The 22,650-nt window shown below is 39.2% G+C and overlaps 1 protein-coding gene across 2 annotated transcripts in view; it reads right to left on the bottom strand.

Annotated features, from left to right (window-relative positions):
• The window catches only part of CMYA5 (cardiomyopathy associated 5), a 116,233-nt gene that overhangs the window by 13,442 nt on the left and 80,141 nt on the right, over window positions 1–22,650 (bottom strand). For both annotated transcript variants that reach the window (XM_021077698.2, NM_001197307.1), the window contains 3 exon segments: window positions 14,540–14,689; window positions 11,903–12,049; window positions 10,361–10,508 (listed from right to left, as the gene is read on the bottom strand). In XM_021077698.2, the coding sequence (XP_020933357.2) occupies window positions 10,361–10,508; window positions 11,903–12,049; window positions 14,540–14,689 (445 nt within the window).

Below are 22,650 nucleotides of genomic sequence, written 5' to 3'. Positions count from 1 at the left end.
ATGCTGAGGGTGTGGCCCTAAAAAAGCAAAACAACAACGATGATGACAACAACAACAAAAAAATAACAGTGAGTAATCTATGTTAGAAGTCTAGAGCCAATAATAAAATTCCAAAGGCAATAAAAAATATGAGTCTCATGTTGGGTCCTAACTGTGGGATCTTCCCTCAAGGACTTTAGGTGCAGCAGAAAAGGAAGGCTTTTACAGGCAGAGATTCCAGCAATGTAAGGGCAAGGAAGCATCCAGAAACCCTGATACAAGAGCAAATTAACTGCTTGCTGGTGGAGCCTAAGATGCTGTGGGGTTTGATCACAGAGGAGCTCTGCACCCAAGCAGGTCTTCAAAGGAGTCTCAGCTTGCTCATTGGTAGGAAAAAGGACATGTGTTAAACTCAAATGCTGTCAGGTAGAGAAACCTGACTTAAAGGAGACCCATTGTCTCCTCAGAGGTCTGAAGGACCACCATGTGAATTCGTTACTTTGTGCAAGGAATGATTGAAAAGTTTGTCACAACTCACCATGGACAACAAGACAAGCATTATTTTACGTGGGAAGTGAAAAAGATCTTGATGAAGTAAAAAACCATTAAGGACTTACTGTGTAAATGGGAAAAGAAGAAAAGCATTCCCTAATAATCTAATAATCCAAGAGACAGACATGAGTTAAAAAAAATTGGGAGGTAGGAGGTAAAATTATTATCATTTTTAGACAATATGACTGCTATCTACAAAACTCAGGAAAATCAGCTGAAAAACTCAAATTTAGTAAGCTAGCTGGATGTGAAACTAATTTAAGAAAACAAAATCCTTCATATGCAAATAACAGCTAGATAGATGATAAAGCAAAAGAAAGGTCTTATTTAGAATAGTGGCAAACATAAAAAAAGAGTATAAGATTTATATGAAAAATATCTCTGAAAGGAGTACTGAAGGAAAACACAAAAAAAACTTGACTGAAGGGAAAGGCATATCACTTCTTGGATAGGAAAATACAATATCATAAAAATTTCAATGCTCCCTAAATTAATCTGTCAATTTAACAGGATCTCTAAAAATACTAAATTGTCAGGGGCAGGGGAGTAGAGATGACTACACAGTTTGATTCTAAAGATGTAGGTGGGGAGTTCCCGTCGTGGCGCAGTGGTTAACGAATCCGACTAGGAACCATGAGGTTGCGGGTTCGGTCCCTGCCCTTGCTCAGTGGGTTAATGATCCGGCGTTGCCGTGAGCTGTGGTGTAGGTTGCAGACGCGGCTCGGATCCCGTGTTGCTGTGGCTCTGGCGTAGGCCGGTGGCTACAGCTCCGATTCGACCCCTAGCCTGGGAACCTCCATATGCCGCGGGAGCAGCCCAAGAAATAGCAACAACAACAACAACAACAAAAAGACAAAAAAAAAAAAAAAAAAAAAAAAAAAAATAAAGATGTAGGTGAAAAATAAAGTAGCAAATAGAAAAAAAAAAAGTCATGAAGGGCAACCTAACTTACCATGAATTCTAAAATTATAAATCTATAATAATAAAAACAATATGGTACTGGGGTATAAATAGATGGGACAATGGAACATGCTATAAAGGTCAGAAATGGAGCCAAATATGGATTCTTGAGTATATAATAATAGAAGCATTTCAAATCAGAAGGGGAAATGATGGGTTTTCTTATTGGTACAGCTGCACAGCCATTCCAGAAAAAATAAAATTGGATTTCCTACTCCATACTTCATTTCAAAAGTAGAAGTAAACTAGAATTAACATTAAAAAATATGCATGGCACTAAAACAACCAAAAAAATGCAACTCATATCATAGATAAGAGTTAATGTTCTTTAATAAACAGAGAATTTCTACAAATCAATAAGAAAAAAATACTTCAATCTAACAGGGCAAAAAAGGTCAAGGAAAGGAACAGTTCATAGAAAAGGAAGTACATGGCTCTGAACATACAGAAATATGTTCAACCTAATAGAAATGCAAAATTAAACTATAATAAGATTCCACTTTCTACTTATCAAACTATCAAAGATCAAGTTTTATCACATCTCATGTAGGAAAGAGTATGCAGAACCAAGCACTCATATATGCTGGTGGATAGAGTGTAAATAGCTACAGCCTCTATGGAGACAGTTTGGTAATATTTATCAAAATTCAAAATCTACTCGATGTTCTATGATAACCTATATGAGAAAAGAATCTGAAGGGAAATGGATACATGTATAGGATGGCTGCTCTACTTTGCTGTATACCTGAAACCACACAACACTGTAAATCAATTATACTCCAACAATTTGTTTTTAAATGTACATACTTTTTAACTAGTCATGGTACTTGCAGGAATTTATCCTACAGATATACTTGCACGTGTGTGAAATAATAAATGCATGAGGTTTTTTCTGCAGCACTCTTTGTAAGCATGGAAACACCTTAAGTGCCCCTCAGTTGGTCAAATAAATTAATTATATTGTTAGAACACAATGGAATTGCTTTTCTTAAATTGATGCAGTTCCATATGTATTGATATGAAATACCAAGAAATATTTTTTAATGAGAAAAGGTGGAAGAAGTGTATATAGCATGCAATCATTTGTTGAAAAAATATAGATGCTATATATGCACAGACTACCTAGGAAGATAAATACAAATCAAGTAACAGTAACTGCCTCTGGGGAAGAGAAGCTAGCAGACAAAGCATAAGTAGAAAGGAGACTTAATTTTCACTGTGTTCTTTTTGGTATGTTTTGAATTTGTACCATATGTTTGTATGTATTATCTATCCATTAAGTAAACGATTTACTTTTGGAGCTATATCCTAAGTTCACGAGGTGGTTGAATGTGTTGGAAAGATGCACATTGGTTTGAACTTAGTAAAGTAGCTTTTCCAGGAATTTGATAATTCAACAATTAGCATTGACTAGAAGCAAGGATGCACATGTGCTCAAGGTAAGCTGAGGGGCTGGTCGCCACGAGAAGTGGCTGTCCTCTGCACTGCCATGTCTCATACCTGAATCTAAGCATATTTTCTCCCAGGAAAAACGGGGTGGCATGTGTACAAACAATATGGAAGAATCCAGTGCCATGACTCCTGGAGGCAGCCTACGGATGGTGCTGTCACTGCAGTGCACAACAGATGGCTAAGTATGAATTGTTTTTTAAAAACACCGTGGGCTCTTCTGTTGGCAGCGCCAATATTCAGCCAGTGAATCAACACCATTAATATGAACTGTGAACAGAGCACACTGCTGGACCCTAAGGGGACCAGCTAGTAAAGCAGTGTTTCCCATACCTGCTAGGGCACCATAAGATCTTTGAATCAGAACCTCTTAAGAGGGGCCTGTGAATCTAAACTCCAATGAGCATCCCTTTTTTAAAAAAAATAATTTTTATTTTTCCCATTATAGTTGGTTTACAGTGTTCTGTCAATTTTCTACAGTATAGCAAAGGGACCCAGTCACACATACGTGTATACATGCTTTTTATCCTCCATCACGCACCATCATAAGTGACTAGATATATACAGTCCTATACAGCAGGATCCAGTTGTTTTTTAACGATCAATTAGGTTTGAAAAATATAATCATAAGAGAGTGTGGGGTGAGAAGAGGTGGAAAGGGGAAACAGGAAAAAGAAGAAAAATCCATGAAAACATAAGCAACATTAAATACAACAACTAACTAACTGGCTTCAGCTATTGGAAGCCATTAATAAAATCTGAACTCACTGTAAACAGGGAACTTTTTTAAGATGAAAAAATGTGGTTAAATCAAAACTAAGAAGAAAATTATATATTGGCTTTTGTTTTTTAAAAAACTTAATAAAAATTGGGGGCTTTTTTGTTTGTTTGTTTGTTTGATAAGTGGGGATTTTTGAGACCCAGTGTTAACTAAGCATCACTGTTAGTTCATAATAGTACAGAAACGTAACATGAAGCTAAAGCCTACTGACTGTGAAACTTAGGTTTTCCTATAATTTGAGTCTCACAAAATCAAAGAGAGTGAAAAAATTCTAGCAGAAGGATCCTGGATTTTTGTTTTCTCTATAGTTACCTTCCAACACCTGAATGACACCATTTCAAGGAGAGAATCTCAAGAGCCTTGTAATACTCATTCTTTTAGATTCTCTAAGATCTCCTTTGCCACTCCAAGGTCACAGAAGTGGACAATCACCTGAGGTCCCAAAGAACTGCCTGCATAGAATGGCAATTTAACATTATGCTTTCAGATCCCAGTTTTAAAAATGGTTACATAGGGAAAGTTTTTCTATCTTTTGTAAAACTGCTCTTAAAGACAATCACTATTATCTTATTCAATAGCCCTTATATAAAGATCTACATGAAAAATTCATCTTAGAACTGAATGTCAAGAAATATAATTGTCTCTTTTAGTGAAATGTTGTGCTTCCTTTTTTTAAAAAAAAAAAAAAAGATGAGTTATGTAATCTTTCTTTCTTCCTCTTGCTCTCTCCCCCTCTCTCCTGTTTGCACCTTAGCTGCCAGGAAGTTCAGATTTAAATTTTATGTTCCACTGAGGCTCTGTTCTTAACCTGTGCTTTTTTGATAAAATCTCTGTACCCCTACATTATCTGGCTCTTGCTCTCAGAGGGGTTGCTTTTAGTGGTTCTGTCATGTCTGGGTCTTTTATTGTGAACAACTTGAATATTTTTGGAAACTGACAGAACATAAGTTAGAAGTGAAGGAACAGGTTGGGTTTCCATTGACTGAGGTTTTACTCTACAACCAGGAGTTGTATAAGATTTTTAATGATCAAAGTGAAACGAGATTCATTTGGGAAGAAAAATTCCATAGGAAAAGCTGAATGCCAAGAATTCTGGTGGGGGTGCCCCGGGGTGGGGGGTTATATTTCCAGAGCTCCCTTTAGAAGAATATGACAACCTGGGTCAAGAACAAGACATATAAAGATTGTCTATTAGCCCCTAATTACTCAATGAATTTTGGCCCAATCATGTTAGTGGGCCTCCTGTCACCCCTTAAAGTAATAAGCACAGGGCAAGAATGACCTCCTTCACACCTAGGTTGTGGGGAAGGTCAGATCACTTGCCCTTCAAGTGTAGTCAGCTGTCATCTATCCAGCTGAAAGCTTAGTAAATTAAACACTTTTTAAAAAGAAAAAAAAAAATGTTGGGATTCTTCATCTCCTGCTCAGGCACTAAGTTCATTAGGAAATTCAACCACATCTGTCCTTACTATTCAAAGTGGCAGATGTCCCCAGCTGGGAATATCCAGCTCCCCCAGACAATTCTATTCCTGCCCCACCATGTGTGGCCCCAAAAGCTAGAAGCAGGAGGAACATGAGCTTCCAGGTCCAGCACCCAGAGCCCAACCCACCCTGAGGATGCTCCCAGGGAGGGTGGCCCTGGAGGGTCTCCCGCCCACAGTCCCCGCCAGCCCCTAGGAGCAGGAAGTTCACTACCAACCACTTTTGTGGCGTATTGAGTCTCACAGATTTGTCATTCAGTACACAGCTTCTTTCTGCACAGCCCACACAGCTAATCCCTGTACTATATTTCTCTCAGCTTTCCCTCCTCCACCCACAGTTCTGCTGACTTCTCTCCACACAGGAGAGACAGAACAGCTGAGGAAACAGGCGAGTGGTGGAAAATTTCTGAAAGTGTTTTGAGCCCACCCAACCTGAGGAGAGCATTCAAAGAAAAACAGGAAAGGGTGAGTAGGAGCTCCCTCAGCCCCCGCACACAAGCCGGGGATTGTCACTCCCGCCCACCCTCAAGCCCAACAGGGGCTGACTGCTGGGACGCAGCCACGGGGCGCCCACACACCAAAATATGCAAATGTGCTTTCTGTGAGGATGATGGAATGGAGGCGATGGCTCGGCTATTTCAGACACCACGTCACGGAATGTGGGAGCACAGTAGGCTCATTGCATTCAAACACCTCCTCTGAGAGTTCAACCAAAACCTTTGGTCTTAAATTGGCATTTCTCAAGGCCATCATACTGGGAGAATGGAGGCAGGTCTGAAGGTGGATGTGGTTCTGATCTGGCAACAGAAATTAGAGCCCCGAATCTAAAGAATTAACTCTTAGTCAAGGTCCTGTGTGTCTATGCATGCACGCATGGGTGCACGCAAGTGTGCAATTTCATATTACTCATCTTTTCTCCCTTTTCATTTCCTTTCCACTTCTGTTCCTACTCCAGACCAGCACTTTTAAGGCTGTCTGTCGTTTCAGGGATTGGGGTGAAATAGAGATGTAAATTCACTGAGTTCTTAGTTCTGTTTCGTTCTCCATCTCTCCTCGCTGGAGATTCCTGCCAGTTAGATGACTTGGCAAAGACCAGAGAAGACTGGCTAATGTCATCCTCCATCTGCTCATTCACTCGTTAAGACCTTTGATAAACAGGGGCATTAATATGGTTCCTGACCTTACCTGGGTTTTTTGTTTGTTTGTTTTTGTGGGACTTTTTTATGTTTTGTTTTGTTTCAGTTTTGCATTCGATTTAGCATAGAGTTTTTGCATTGAATATAGAATTTATCTAAGGGTTAAGTAACCAATGGCTAAACAAGATTATAAGTGTGCTTCCCTATAAGTGATCCACAGAAAGGTTTCTAACCCACAGCTTAGATTTGTCCTATCTCCTAGTTAAACATCCAAGCACTAAAATTAACTCATTCACCATTCTTCTTTACTTTGTTGGCACAGGTTTTTGTTTTTTGTTTTGTCGTTTTTTTTCTCCATTTTGAATAAGAGAAGGGAAAGCCTCAAAGCTGGCTTAACTTTTTTGGTTGATGTCAGTATTATGTGTTCACTGCTAATGAACCCATTCATGTAACACATATGTACTGAGTAGCTACAATACTTCAGATACTGTCCAAGGCACTGGAGCTGCAACTTTACATAATAATCCCTACATGAAGCCAACAAATGAGTGGGATCAGACCACCCTTGGCTTGCTGTTCTTTTCAAGACAGAAAATAACTTTAATTATGCACTGCTATGCAGAAAACCAAAGTGAATAATATGGTTTGCCTTTGTTGGCTAGGGGTGATCAAGCTTTGAGGTTCTTTATTGATTCTAGTGTCTCACTAGCTGTCTACTTGGGCAATATACATTTTAGTTAGATTGTTAATCTTTTGTTGTTTTCAACCATCAGCCATTGTATGGAATGTTTTAAAGTTGGTTATAAGAACCAGATGGTCAAAAGACCTAAGATGCCTACCCACCTCAGAAAAGCAGAATTTTCCTTCCCTCCTCAACTCTTAATTGGAGAACCTAAAGAGATACAAGTGAGTTTTGCAGCCCTGGGCCTCTAAAATTAAGGATGAATTATTTCAGTCTATTGATGCCAACCTAAGGTACAAGGTGGTGATATTTCTTGTATTGGGGAGGGATGACTATGATGTGGTGCAGCATTGGTAGACTTATTGGATGAACAGGGTAGTGATCTGTGGCCAACAAAATTCTGCATCCTTCAAAACATTATCTCTTGTGAGAGTTGGCAGGGATCAAGAGCCTGGAGAGTCATCCTGGGCTGTGGGTTGAACATACTATTCTACCTCCTGGCACTGAGGGATCTTTTAGTACCTAAATGGAAAAAAGCTCCATCTCCAACACAGCTCCAAGCTATCAACAAGGCTCTGCCTGTGGAATGTCCCTTCACGTCTAAATCTGCTGGACCATATCCATTCAATAACAAAGGATTCTTGTATTATTCCATAATGACTATAAACTTCTTCTTATCCAGTGTCTCAGATGTTCTCCTTTGGCAAGAAAAAATAAAATGAACCCAATGGCAAAGTCTCAAATGGAATAAACTAATGACAAGTCTTGTTTTAATAAACTCAACTTTTGTCTTAATGAAATTGGTGGATAGCCATTTCCTCCCCCCCTAGAAATAGAACTGTTATTGAATTCTCTGGCTTTGATGAAGACTTTGTTTGGAATGTATTGTTCATTGTTGATATCAAATAGACTTTTCTGAGGGCCCCCACATGATCAGAGAAAGGAAAAACATTAATCAAAGGGGTTTTGCATGGTACCACATTCTCTCTTTATGTCTATGTTTTTCATGTGGCAAAGGAAACCAAGGATACACAAGAATTCTCAGTTGTCAGGTTGTTAAGGCATGCTAACTCAAACTGTGTAATGACACAAGTTTTAGAACTAGTGGAAAGAATAAGACAAACCTGAATTTGCATCCTGACTCCAAATTCATACTCCATCATTTAATACCTTGGCCAAATTATTTCACCACCCTGAGACTCATTTAATGGAGATCATGATCTCCCTCCTAGAACTGCTGGGAGGATTAGATGAGATTTAGCACATGTCTTGGCATGTTGAAGGCCCTCAGTGATGCCATTTCCCCTTTCATCCCTGCTTTCCCTTCTCCCTGTAGCCACATTTATGGGATGACATCACATAGAGAAATGGCTACGAGGTCTCAGGGTTTCCAGATTTCTGCTGATTTAAGAATCTGACTGTGCTGATATTATTTATGCAAATGTCAGCCGGGGACCGGTGCTATCACAAGGATGAGTCATTCCAGAGCCATCCTGAACAGCCCGATCTGGCCTCAGAAGGAACTGGGCTTTCCTCACGGATGGTGGAGAATGATGGGAGGTTGCCCTGGGACACAGGCACGCCTGATTAAATGCCCTCCTAGCATCAAGAGTTTTTGTAGAGAAGGTCTAGGATTCCCCTAAGTGACATTAAACAGTGGTTGGCAGCTTGGACTTTGAAATCCAACCAAAACAAGCTTTGAGTCCTGATCACCAATCACTAGCTGCTAGCCTCTCAGAGCATCTGGTTTCTCTTAGCGTCCGTGTGAGGATTAATTAAGGCGATATGCATAAGGCATTCAGGACAGTGACTTGGCACATGGTTAATGCTCAGTGGAAGCCAGTTATAATCTCTCTCTCTTTCTCTGCATCTTTGTCTTTTTGTCTTCCTCTCTCTCTCTGCCTCTTTACTTTCTCTCTCTGTCTCTCTGTCTCTGTACCCGTTTGGGTCTGTCTCTGTCTTTCTCTGAGTTAACCTCTCAGCTATTTGCTAATCATTGCAGACTGCCTTCCAGCAATTGGCACATTAACACAGATGATGTTTCTTGTACATTTACTATGTTCTCACTTCTGCTGAAACGCCGGCAACCCACCCATACATACCCTACTCATCATTTAATTCATCCTTTGATCAATATTTTCTGAAAACTGTCTTCACATATTTGAAAGAAACTATAATTACTGCTCAGTCGTATGACTCTTTGCATCATAACTGAATAAATAGCTATTGATTGATCATGAAGACAATTAAGAACTTAAATAATTCATTTTCCTAAAAAGCTCTAATTTCATACCATTATTTCCAAGTTCCATATCCTGCCAAAATAGTTTATCTTGGTGAATTTTGTTTGAACAAGTCTCTATCAAAATATGAATATTAATAAAAATTATCTGAATATTCATCACAGAACTCAAAGTTGCTGAGTGCCATGAAGGTTAAGAAAAGAGCACCTCAGGGAGTTCCCGTCGTGGCGCAGTGGTTAACGAATCCGACTAGGAACCATGAGGTTTCGGGTTCGGTCCCTGCCCTTGCTCAGTGGGTTAACGATCCGGCGTTGCCATGAGCTGTGGTGTAGGTTGCAGACGCGGCTCGGATCCCGCGTTGCTGTGGCTCTGGCGTAGGCCAGTGGCTACAGCTCCGATTCAACCCCTAGCCTGGGAACCTCCATATGCCGCGGGAGCGGCCCAAGAAATAACAAGAACAACAACAAAAAGACAAAAGACAAAAAAAAAAAAAAAAAAAGAAAAAAAAGAAAAGAGCACCTCAGTAAATGAATTAACATTTACCCAATGCCCAGTGGTGCATAGCCCTTTATTGATAAACTTTTGCTTCATAATTTTAGTCAGAGAGCTCTACATTTCTTTTTTCCTGGAAAAGTCTCTAGATTCTTCATTCTCTTGAAGAGGCAGATATGTCTGTGTGATAATATATATGTAATTAGCTCCTTTTTATTACCAATATATCACAGAGACATTCAAATTTACATTATATACAAGCTCACTATTTAGTTTCCCGAGTTAGGTGGTACCTATTTTGATGGAACTACTAAAAAGCACATAACATATGCATATATCCTGTCTAATGACTCAAGTTAAATATGCCTCAAAGAATGTTCTATCTTATTAAAATTCACATACATTTTTCTTACAAGGGAGTTATTACTCTGCATTGTAGCCTGTGTTTTATTACAAACTTTGAGTTCATTGATGAATAGTGATGGAGCTGCAAATCAAGTCAACACCTTAATTATCTCGGCAGGATTTTAGGAAGATTTTCTTCTTCTGAGCCCTGAGCTGGGTCCCTGGCACCTCAGGCTCTCCCCATGGGGAAGGATCCTTACCTGAGGCCCTCACCCTCCGGCGAGTGTTGTCTGCAGTACTCCAAAGTGTAGGTCTCAGTGGCCTCCAGGTTGGCAGGCCGCCATCGGATGGTGGCCGTGTTCCAACAGACAGTACAGTCCTCGGCTCGGATCACAGGGGTAGAGGGTGCTGCAGAGAGAGAACCAAGTCAAATGTGGAGCAGGCTATGGCAGTTCTGCTTCCTTGGCATGCTGGGAAGGATGCTTGGACATGAGTTTATTTTATTTTATTTATTTATTTATTTATTTATTTATTTTTGTCTTTTTGCCTTTCCTAGGGCCACTCCTGCGGCATACGGAGGTTTCCAGGCTAGGGGTTGAATCGGAGCTGTAGCTGCCAGCCTACACCAGAGCCACAGCAACACGGTATCCAAGTTGCGTCTTCGACCTACACCACAGCTCACAGCAACACCAGATCCTCAACCCACTGAGCAAGGCCAGGGATCGAACTCGAAACCTCATGGTTCCTAGTTGGATTCGTTAACCACTGCGCCACAACGGGAACTCTGAGTTTATTTTAATTTTGATTGAAATATATGTTCTGGGTTGAAAACCCAAAAGGTATAAAGATGCATGTAGTGAAAAGTCTCCCTCTCATACCTACCTTCCGTATCTCCCAGTTTTCACCCATCTCCAAATAACCTCTAATAGTAGCTTCCTTTGAATCCTACCAGAGTTTCTTTATACACAAACAAGCCAATAAAAACAAAGGTTCTTGTCCTCCTCCTGTTACACAAAAGTTAGCCATGATCTTGCCATCAGTAAGTGCTTAATAAATACCCATTTTAAAAGGCAAGAAGAAAGGATAAAACAGCAGCAGTAAGTACTTTCTTCCCCTGAGGTAGATACAATTACCTTAAAGGCAATGCAAACTTGGCTTATGATACACCTGCTTCAGTGCCCTCTGAGAATAATTCCCAGTTGAATATCATTGCTGAAAAATATTTCTGGGGACTCCTAGCACCTGTATGAGGAATACTGAGCTTCTTACCTTAGCAAATGTGAACTCTATACACTAGCTTTTCTCACCTCATATCTTTCCTCTCCCTGTTTTAAGTCAAAGAAATAATACCAAAATTCTTGTGTCCTGCACACTCCATACTTTTTCTTACCTTAATACCTGTGCTCAAATATCTTCTTCAAATGGAACACACTCTCTTAACATGTTACCTCCTACAGATCCTTTAAAGGATTCAATGCAGGCATCAGTTCTAGGAAGCCATTTCTGATCCTGTCCCCGCCCCCTACCCCCTGCCCATCTTGCATACCCTTCTGGAGTTCTCATAATAACCCATGTATAACTAGATCATGCCCTTAAAAATCTCTTATCATCTTCTGTTTTGTAACTTCTCTACTGAAGTATGAGCTTCTTGAGAAGAAGAACCCAGTCTCATTCACTGTTGGAAATGCAACACTGCACAATACCCAGCATGCAGTAGGTGCTTAACAAATACTTATTGCTTGACCTTCATAGTCTGTGAAGAATTGAGTGTTGCTTCTACTTACCCCTTAACACCTCCTTACCTGTTCTAAAGATTGCCCTCTCGCTGGGCAGGCTACATCCAGTGAAGTTCACAGCCATTACCCATACTTGATAGCATCGGTCAGGTTCTAAATCTTCAAAAACGCAGTAGCTCTCTTTCACTGTCACTCTGTATTCTTCTACCAAGTCTAGCATAAAACACAATCATAAACTCTAGGGTATCTTTCCAAGTGAATTCAAAGTAGTAGTTACTAGAAAGTTCATCTACATGGTTTTTTAGTGGGAAACACAAACTGATAAGCTTATAGATATCACTATGTGATAGGCAGCACTTTCGACTACTTAAGAAACCACAGCATTCTGAAAAGAGATAGTTAGAATGACACAGTATTACTTGTGAATACTTACCAGAAAATAATAGCATATTAGTAAGATTCTGAGCTTCATATACCACAATTAAAGTAACTTATTTCCATAGCAAATACTAAAATTGCATTATTTATGTTAAGTGTCTCAGTAATACATTCTCAAGAAAATTCTTAAGAAACAATGCCAATATTTCAGGAGAATATGTAATAAAATAAGGACACCCCAATGTTTTCTAAACTTATGATGTTAAAAAGTGTCTTTATAGATTAGAAAACATTTTTGTATTCAGCTGATTTTCAGAGTTTCAAATCCTGGTTCCTTCTCATGAAATCCAGAATTGTTTCAACTATGGAGTTCCATAATTTATAGAACTACTTAAACACCTTTGAAAGGGCATAAACTATTCTAAGAAATAACTTTGTTCAATCAAGACATATCCTAAAATCACCTAAGTTATTTTACTTCAAATATTTTAGTAGTAAATATTACTCAATAACATTCTGAACACCTGCCCCTCGGGGCCAATCTGATTATTCTTACAGAAATAGTCTCTCCTTTCAAAAGAACACTTTTCTTTTCTAAATTAGCCTATGGTATTCCAGCTGCCCTCTTATTACTCTAGAATGTCACATCTTCAAAACCTCTCTAGTTAAAAAACCCAGATTGTTTCCTTTTAAAGTAAATTGAGGAGATCTTCAACTCAGCAGGTTTCTTCAATTGCATCTCTCTCTCCAAAAGAGCTTTACTTCCTAGACAGAAAGTTTGGCCTAAATAATAGCATAACAACATATACAATGAAAAATATTTTTCCCATACCCTAGAAACTGTGACTGCAGTTTTCAATGGAATCATCCTTTTAGGCTAAGTCCTGTTAGCCTGGTCCTCCTTTTAACAGTGGATATAACCTATGTTACTGGAAACCTATGACACACAGCATTATATCAGTCTAGATCATTAGATTAACTAACTGGCATCAGCAGAGTTCAAGGCATTTAATGAATGATACACGGCAGTGTTTGGGGGATGGCAGAAGGAGGTGAAACACTTAAAAAAAGTACTCCAGGAAATAAATAGTTGTTAAGAGGAGTCTTGGAGACCCATGATGCTCCATGATACAACTGGATACACAAAGAGGTAAAGTGTGCCATAACAAAACAAAGTCAAGCAAATAACAGAAGCTTTGGAGTCTGAAAGATCCGTATTTAATACCTTCCCCAGGATGGCCTTAGACAAATTATTTAACCTCACATCAGTTTTTTCAGTTCCAAATGGGGATAATAGCACTTTGCAGGTTGCGTTGTGACAGGTATACAGGTCCCCAGTAAGATAGGAGTTCTTATAGACCACTTAGCCAACTTTACAAAATACCTGTGGTGGCTTTCTTATTTTTTTCTAATTTAAATAAGTATCAAAAGACCTCTCAAAAAGACCAATATTGGTGACAGTGAAATACATTATAATTCACTCCTTATTACAAACCAGGTTCCTTATGGCATGTCAATCTTGCCACATGCTCATCTGGTTTCCGAAATATACAGGTGTGCCTTCAGCAAGCAACACAGAATGCCAGCACTCCCAGTTCTGATTCATCAGCAATGCAACCTCAAACTGCCTGGCTTCTAGGTCTTATCAGAGGTCCTGCTGAACAGAGCGATATTTGCAGAGGCCCAACTATAAGATGCCATGCATTCACCTTCCTAAGCACCTTTAACTCCATCTTCGAATTAATTTGGGGCACCAGAACACTATACCTTTTATAATCATCTCATTCCTTGAGAAGTGTTAACTCTGCATTTACCTTTATAGTTTTTTTGCAGCTTTTAACAAAGGTGGATCTAAGAAAATACCAGCCATGACATCCAATACCGTATTTGCCTTAAAATTTCTGTGAGGACTGTGTCCTACATACAACTCATATCTCCTCTATAAAGTGGCATGCATCATACTTGTCTTTTAGACTTCAGCTCTGACTGAAACTTGGTCTTCAAAACTTTGGTATGTTACTGCCTCTCTGAAAATGAGAATCACTTAATTGTTCCTGTTACCCTGAGAGCTCAAAGCCAAATGTGAATTTCAATTAGAGTATTTGTGTTGACCGTTGGGATGATATTTATGCATTTTTCTGTTTTCCTTGATCTTGACTTCCAAACTGTGCTTATATGTTATTTCCTTATATAATTTTGGTTCATTGTTTTTATAAGTGGCTACAAATGCTTTGTAGAAAGACTCATAATATGTATGGGTTTAACTACTACACATTAAGATGTAGAAATGTATATATGTGTCTGAATTCATGTTAGCAATCCTACCGTTTACTTCTTGGTCATCTTGTGGCTCCTCCATGCAGTAAACCTGGAACGAGTCAATGACATCTTCCTTGCTCATGCTCCAATATACTGCAATTGTGGTGCTAGTGGCGGAATTTGGTTCTTGAGGTTCTAATCTAGGAGGCTGTGGAACTGGAATATAAGCAAGATTTATAATAATTAATGCTGTTTTTATTGACTGATTGATTTTTCTTTTGCAAAAGTCACTTGTGCTTAATGAAAATAATGCAAAAAATACAGAAGTACATGGAGTAAAACTGGGAGGGCTGCCTTGTTCCCAAACACTCTCCCGACCCCAAAGATATTCCTTGGAGGCAACCACTGCTAGAGTTGAATGTGTATTCCTCCAAAAGGTTTTCTCTGCAGTGTGTGTGTGTGTGTGTGTGTGTGTGTGTGTGCGTGTGTGTGTCACACACACACAGAAATAAACAAAAACAGATCTCCCAGTGGGATCACTCAAGTGATCTTCTGTAGTATTCTTTTGTGGTCCTCTATTCAGACCAGCAAACTTATACAGGTTAAAGGATGCATCAAATGATTTGGTTTTTCTTCAAAACAAACACTTAAGTATGCACTGATAGATAACCAATGTTGTATTCTTCTATGTCAAAATAGAATCTACATGCAGATAGAGATAAATGAAACCCTTTTTAGCAAGCGCTGCTATATCATCAAGGCTGAAAAAGACTTGCATGAATAAAATACCTAAATGCACTTTCTGAAACTACTATCCCATTTTCTTTTTTCAACATGACAATATCTACAATTTTTTTTAATTAAACAAAATGTAAAAATTACATAGTGGGAAGTAACCTATTAACTGATTCAAATAAAGTTTTAATATCTAGTATAAATCCATTGTTCTGAATTTTAAAGACAACGATATTCTCAAGTGTTTTACTAGAGATTTCAAAAGTTTATAATTATGCATATGGAATATTAATGGCATATACAACACCATAAATCAAGATTCTAAGTGGAGTTCCCATTGTGGTGCAGCAGAGACAAATCCGACTAGGAACCATGAGGTTGCAGATATGATCCCTGGCCTCACTCAGTGGATTCAGGATCTGGTGTTGCCATGAGCTGTGGTGTAGGTCACAGACTCAGCTCAGATCCCACGTTGCTGTGGCTGTGGTATAGGCCAGCAGCTGTAGCTCTGATTCGACCCCTAGCCTGAGAACTTCCATATGCCACAAGCGCAGCCCTAAAAAGCAAAAAAAAAAAAAAAAGAGGATTCTAAGCAATTCTCCTCCAAAATTTTCGAGAAAATAAAGGCATTGAACACATTTTACAAATTAGAAGAAAAGGTTATTCCTATAGTTGAAAAGATGTCCTCTTTTTAAATTTATTTTGGTGGTTATTATCTTCCAGTCAACAATTTCCTGAGAGATGAGTTTGCTGAATAATATAGACCAAATCTTATGAGATACTTTATTAAAAGTCAACACTGAAGAGAAAGAAAACAAAGGTTAGTTCAACAGGAAAGTGGAAATAAGAAGAAATAAATGGGTCTTAATTTAGACAATGGAACAAAAAGAGACACATTGAAAAGATCCAATAAAGAGATAAGGAGCTGAGGAAACACACAGTTATGAAAAATGAGCAGGATAAGAGAGTGACCAAGTTCAAGGGCTCTGGAGCAGAGAGGCTGGCCTAAGGTTAAATGTCAGACCTCCCAGTTACAAGCTGTGTTATCTTAGCTTCAGTCCTCCCATGTTTAAAATGGGAAAACAGGAGTTCCCATCATGGCTCAGCATCCACGAGGATGTGGGTTTCATCCCTGGCCTTGCTCAGTGGGTTAAGGATCCTACGTTGCCATGAGCTGTGGTGTAGGTCACAGACGTGGCTTGGATCCTGTGTTGCTGTGGCTGTGATATAGGCTGGCAGCTACGATTGAACCCCAGCCTGGGAACCTCCATAGGCTGTGGGTGCGGCCCTAAAAAGACAAAAAGACAAAAATAATAATAATAATAATAAAAGAAAAAAATAAAATAGTAATATCATTTCCTCCCAGGGTTGTTGTAGGAAGCAAGATAATGTATACTATAGTGCTTAGCAAAATATCAGACATATAATCAGTGTTAACATTCGAAAAGCAAAATGGCCTTTGCAGGAGCACAGAAGGTGGAGGGGAGAAGGTAGGAAGCTCCTGCAGATGAAAGTGGAATTCAGGATCCAACATCTGGTAGAGCACAGGAGGGACCACAGAGGTAAGGTGTGCTGGGCAGGCTGCACAGCAAGGCAGGAAGCCTGCCTGTCAGAGCCTCCCCGAGGACTGATAATGGCTCAGAGACTCTTATACTATCTTTGAGTTTTCTCTTTGTCTTCCCAGCAAAAAATCAGCGTCATATTCTAAAAGAGTCCATCCAGATAAATGTAGTTCAGTAAATTTTCATGTTTCCCAGGTTTACGGAAGAGCAAAGCAGATTGACTATTGTCAATCATCTCTGAAGCAGGGCTAAAGAACTTCTTGAGGTAGGAACAATGAAAATGCTCCTTTTAAATTGAATATGTTAGAGTTCCCGTCATGGCTCAGTGGTTAATGAATCCAACTAGGAACCATGAGGTTGTGGGTTCGATCCCTGGCCTTGCTCAATGGGCTGCGGATCCAGCATTGCCGTGAGCTGTGGTGTAGGTCGCAGACGCGGCTCGGATCCCGCGTTGCTGTGGCTGTGGTGTAGGTCAGCAGCTATGGCTCTGATTTGATCCCTAGCCTGGGAGCCTCCATATGCCAGGAAATGGCAAAAAGACATAAATAAATAAATAAATAAATAAAATATGTAATAAAAACACTCCCTACAAATCAAAGTCCAGGACCAGATGGCTTCACAGGCGAATTCTACCAAACATACAAAGAGGAACGTATACCCATCCTTCTTAAACTTTCCAAAAGATTGAAGAAGAAGGAACACTCCCAAAGATATTCTATGATGCCACCATCACTCTAATACCCAAACCAGACAAAGATACCACCCAAAAAAAAAACAAACAAACAAAAAAAAAAACTGTAGGCCAATATCTTTGATGAAGATAGATGCAAAAATTCTCAACAAAATTTTAGCCAACCGAATCCAACAACATATGAAAAAGATACACCACGAGCAGGTGGGATTCATTACAGGTGCACAAGGATGGTTCAATGTATGCAATTCAATCAACATCATACACCACATTAACAAAAGAAAAGTCAAAAACCACATGATCATCTCAATAGAAGCACAAAAAGCATTTGACAATGTCTAACATCCATTCATCATAAAAACTCTTACCAAAGTGGGTATAGAGGGAACATACCTTAACATGATAAAAGCCATTTACAACAAACCCACAGCAAATATAATAATCAATGGAGAAAAGCTGAAAGCCTTCCCAGTGAAATCTGGAAGAAGACAAGGATGCCCACTCCCACCACTGTTATTCAACGAATACAGTATTGGAAGTCCTAACCACAGCAATCAGACAAACAAAAGAAATAAAAAATATCCAGACTGGAAGAGAAAAGGTAAAATTGTCACTTTGTGCAGATGACATGATACCATATATAGAAAACCCTAAGGACTCAACCTAAAAACTACTCGAACTGATCAACAAATTTAGCAAAGTAGAAGGATATAAGACTAACATTCAGAAATCACTACATTTCTGTATACAAACAATGAAATATTTAAAAAGGAATACAAAAATATAATACCTTTTAAAATTGCACCCCAAAAAATCAAATGCCTGGGAATAAACCTGTCCAAGGAGGTGAAAGACTTATATGCTGAGAATTATAAAACATTAATCAAAGAAATTAAAGAGGATTCAAATAAAAGGAAAGATATTCCATGCTCCTGGGTTGGAAAAATTAATATTGTTAAAATGGCCTTACCACCCAAAGCAATCTACAGATTTAATGCAATCCGTATCAAATTGCCTGTGACATTTTTCACAGAACTAGAACAATCCAAAAATTTATATGGAACCACAAAAGATCCAGAATTGCCAAAGCAATCCTGAGGAACAAAAACCAAGCAGGAGGCATAACTCTCCCAGACTTCAAACAATATTACAAAGCCACAGTCAGCAAGACAGTGTGGCACTGGTACCAAAACAGACATACGGACCAATGGAGCAGAATAGAGAATCCAGAAATAAACCCAGACACCTATGGTCAATTACTCTTCGACGAAGGAGGCAAGAACATAAAATGGGGAAAAGACAGTCTTTTCAGTAAGTGTCACTGGGAAAACTGGACAGCTGCATGTAAATCAATGAAACTGGAACACACCCTCACACCATGCACAAAAATAAACTCAAAATGGCTGAAAGACTTAAATGTAAGACATGACACCATCAAACTCCTGGAAGAGAACATAGGCAAAACATTCTCTGATATCAACCTTACAAACGTTTTCTCAGGTCAGTCTCCCAAAGCAACCAAAATAAAAGCAAAAATGACCCAATGGGACCTAATCAAACTGACAAGCTTTTGCACTGTAAAAGAAACCATAAAAAAAAAAAAAGACAACTTACAGCATGGGAGAAAATAGTTTCAAACGATGTAACTGACAAAGACTTAATCTCTAAAACATACAAACAATTTATACAACTCAACAGCAAAAAAGCCAACAGCCCAATGGAAAAATGGGCAAAAGACTGAACAGACATTTCTCCAAAGAAGATATACAGATGGCCAACAAGCACATGAAAAAATGCTCCACATCTCTGATTATTAGAGAAAAGCAAATCAAAACTACTATAAGGTACTACCTCACACCAGTCAGAATGGCCGTGATTAATAAGTCCACAAATAACAAATGCTGGAGGGGGTGTGGAGAAAAGGGAACCCTTCTGCACTGTTGGTGGGAATGTAAATTGTTACAACCACTATGGAAAACGGTATGGAGGTACCTTAGAAAACTATATATAGAACTACCATACGACCCAGCAATCCCACTCTTCGGCATATATCCGGACAAAACTTTTCTGGAAAAAGACACATGCACTCACATGTTCACTGCAGCACAATTCACAATAGCCAAGACATGGAAATAATCTAAATGTGCGTCAACAGATGAATGGATTAAGAAGATGTGGTTTAGGAGCTCCCTTGGTGGCACAGTGATTAACGAATCCAACTAGGAACCATGAGATTGTGGGTTTGATCCCTGGCCTTGCTCAGTGGGTTAAGGATCTAGCGTTGCCGTGAGCTGTGGTGTAGGTCGCAGATGTGGCCTGGATCCCCCGTTGCTGTGGCTCTGGAATAGGCCCGTGGCTACAGCTCCGATTAGACCCCTAGCCTGGGAACCTCCATATGCCACGAGTGTGGACCTAGAAAAGATAAAAAAAAAAAAAAAGAAGAAGAAGAAGAAGAAGAAGATACAGTTTATATACACAACGGAATACTCCTCAGCCATAAAAAGAACAAAATAATGCCATTTGCAGCAATATGGATGGAACCAGAGACTCCCATACTAAGTAAAATAAGTCAGAAAGAGAAAGACATATACCATATGATATCACTTATATCTGGAATCTAATATATGGCACAAATGAACCATTTCACAGAAAAGAAAGTTGTGGACTTGGATAATAGACTTGTGGTTGCCAAGGGGGAGGGAGTGGGATGGACTGGGAATCTTGGGTTGAGAGATGCAAACTATTGCCTTTGGAATGGATAAGCAATGAGATCCTGCTATATAGCACTGGGAATGATATCTAGTCACTTATGATAGAGCATGATAATGTAAAAAAATATGTATATGCATGTATGTGTGACTGGGTCACCTTGCTAAACAGGAGAAAACTGACAGAACACTATAAACCAGCTATAATGGAAAATATAAAAATCATTATTTAAAAAAAAAGAAAATGCTCCTTTTTTCCCCTATGAATTATACATTGAGCTGTAACTGCTTTATTATTATTTTTTTAATTTTTATTTTATGGCCACACCTGCAGCATATGAAAGTTCCCAGGCGAGGGGTGCAATCAGAGCTGCATCTGGGGCCTAAGCCACAGCCATGGCAACACTGGATCTGAGCCACATCTACAACCTACATTGTAGCTTGCAACAAGTGTGATCCTTAACTCAGTGAGTGAGGCCAGGGACTGAACCCTCATGGATCCTATGTCACTGAGCCACAATGGGAATTCCTATATCTGCTTTGGAAAAAAAAAAAAAAAAAGTAACATCTTTTCAAAAATCTCTCTCTCTCAAGTAACTTAACCAACTTAATATTGAGAATTGGCCCCCAAATCAACACGTTTTAAGGAAGAAGCAGTTGTAAAGAGTTAAGCAAAGCATGTAGGTTAAAAATAATTTTGTACCTAATGGAATCCTTCCCCCAAAAAACATTCACATTAAAACATCTCTTTTAAAAACAAGAACCACTTTTATTTTTTGAAGTATTCTAAAATTAAAGAGGGGGTATACATATTCCACAGATGTACTCTGATAACAGTGGCTGGATTTGCAATTCCTGTGTGGAAGTACAACATCTGAAGCCCGGATTTTACATGTTAGCTATGCTATTTACACTTGCGTAGTAATAAACTTGAGTAGGAGTAATGCCAAAAAATACAAAATGATTTTAAGGCTTCTTTGCCAGAGGCTAGGGAATCGGGCAGAGGAATTTCCCCCACGGATTCCCTCTGCCTGATAGAGCATGCCGATAAAGAGCTGTCACGCTCAGCAAGCTAAGCATAAGACCAACCCACACTTCAGTACCTGTGGTGGGTCCTCAACCTAGCTTTTCAAAAACATCCCCAGGAGAGCTGCATTATCCACAGTAGCTACAAGGTGAAAAGAACCCAAAAGTACATGGATGGCTGAATGGATAAGTCAAATGCAGTATAGACGTACAACAGAATGTTATCCAGCTTTAATAAGGAAGGATGTTTTGACACATGGTACAATACGGATGAACCTGGAGGACAACATGCTAAGTGAAATAAGCCGTCACAAAAAGTCAAATGCTTCATGATTCCACTCATCTGAGGTACCTGGAGTAGTTAAATTCATAGAGACAGGAAGTAGAACAGTGGTTGCCCAGAGGTCAGGGGGAGGAGAAGGAATGGGGAGTTACTATTTAATAGATACAGAGTTTCAATTTTGCAAGAGGAAATGAATTCTGGAGCTGGATGAGTGGTGATGGTTCTACAATGGTGTCTTCAAAATGGTTAAAATGGCAATTTTTTTTTTTCTTGGCACATGGAGGTTCCCAGGCTAGGGGTCAAATTGGAGCTACTGCTGCCAGCCTACACCACAGCCACAGCAATGCGGGATCCGAGGCCTATCTGTGACCTACACCACAGCTCACAGCAACACCAGATCCTTAACCCACTGAGCAAGGCCAGGGATTGAACCTGCAACCTCATTATTCCTAGTCGGATTTGCTTCTGCTGCACCACAATGGGAATACCTAAAATGGCAAATTTTATGTTATGCATACTTTATCTCAATTTAAGAAAATGTACGTATGAGCAGAGCCAAGGAAGCCTTGGATGTCACTAATCTACAGTTAGCCCTCCTTCCACAGCAATGCATTCCCCCTCTTTGGTGTAGCACCAAGGTAAAAAATGTTATTCCCATTTTGACCATTTAACTCTGTGACACCTAAATACACAAAATATCCTCTCATTGCCCATCAGATATTCAAAAGACTATCCTTGTAAATGAACAACAGCATATAAGGAATCCCTTAAATGTAAAAGAGTTACTCTGTTAGAATTTCTTGGTTTGCAATCACTGCTCTATTCAAATGCTTCTTAAAGACATTACAAGAAAATACTCTTGTTCTGATACATTTCTACAGAAAATCTATTAGGATAAATGACTGAATTTTTCATCTTATATAATAGGGTTGATGGGTTGGGGGGTGTTTTGCTTTTTGTTTTTTTGTGGGTTTTTTGGTCTTTTTAAAGACACAGTAGCCTTTTAGTAGCTACTAAATTAAAACTTCCTACAGGAATGGAAGTTAATTGGCAATTTGAAAACAGAAATCATCTTTAAGGTGGCTTTGAAAGACTACAGCATCTTTTAAGGAGGGCATCTAAGCACATTTTACAGTTAGTGAAACTTAGTTATTTCACTGAAACACAGTAGC

The sequence above is a fragment of the Sus scrofa genome, chromosome 2 (assembly GCF_054392235.1).
Source record: "Sus scrofa isolate SSC_HxYL_T2T_F1_AM1 chromosome 2, Sscrofa_HxYL_maternal_Yorkshire_Landrace_v2.0, whole genome shotgun sequence".
Taxonomy (NCBI): Eukaryota; Metazoa; Chordata; class Mammalia; order Artiodactyla; family Suidae; genus Sus; species Sus scrofa.
Note: the sequence above shows the minus strand (reverse complement) of the source record. Positions and strands in the feature narration are given on the sequence as shown.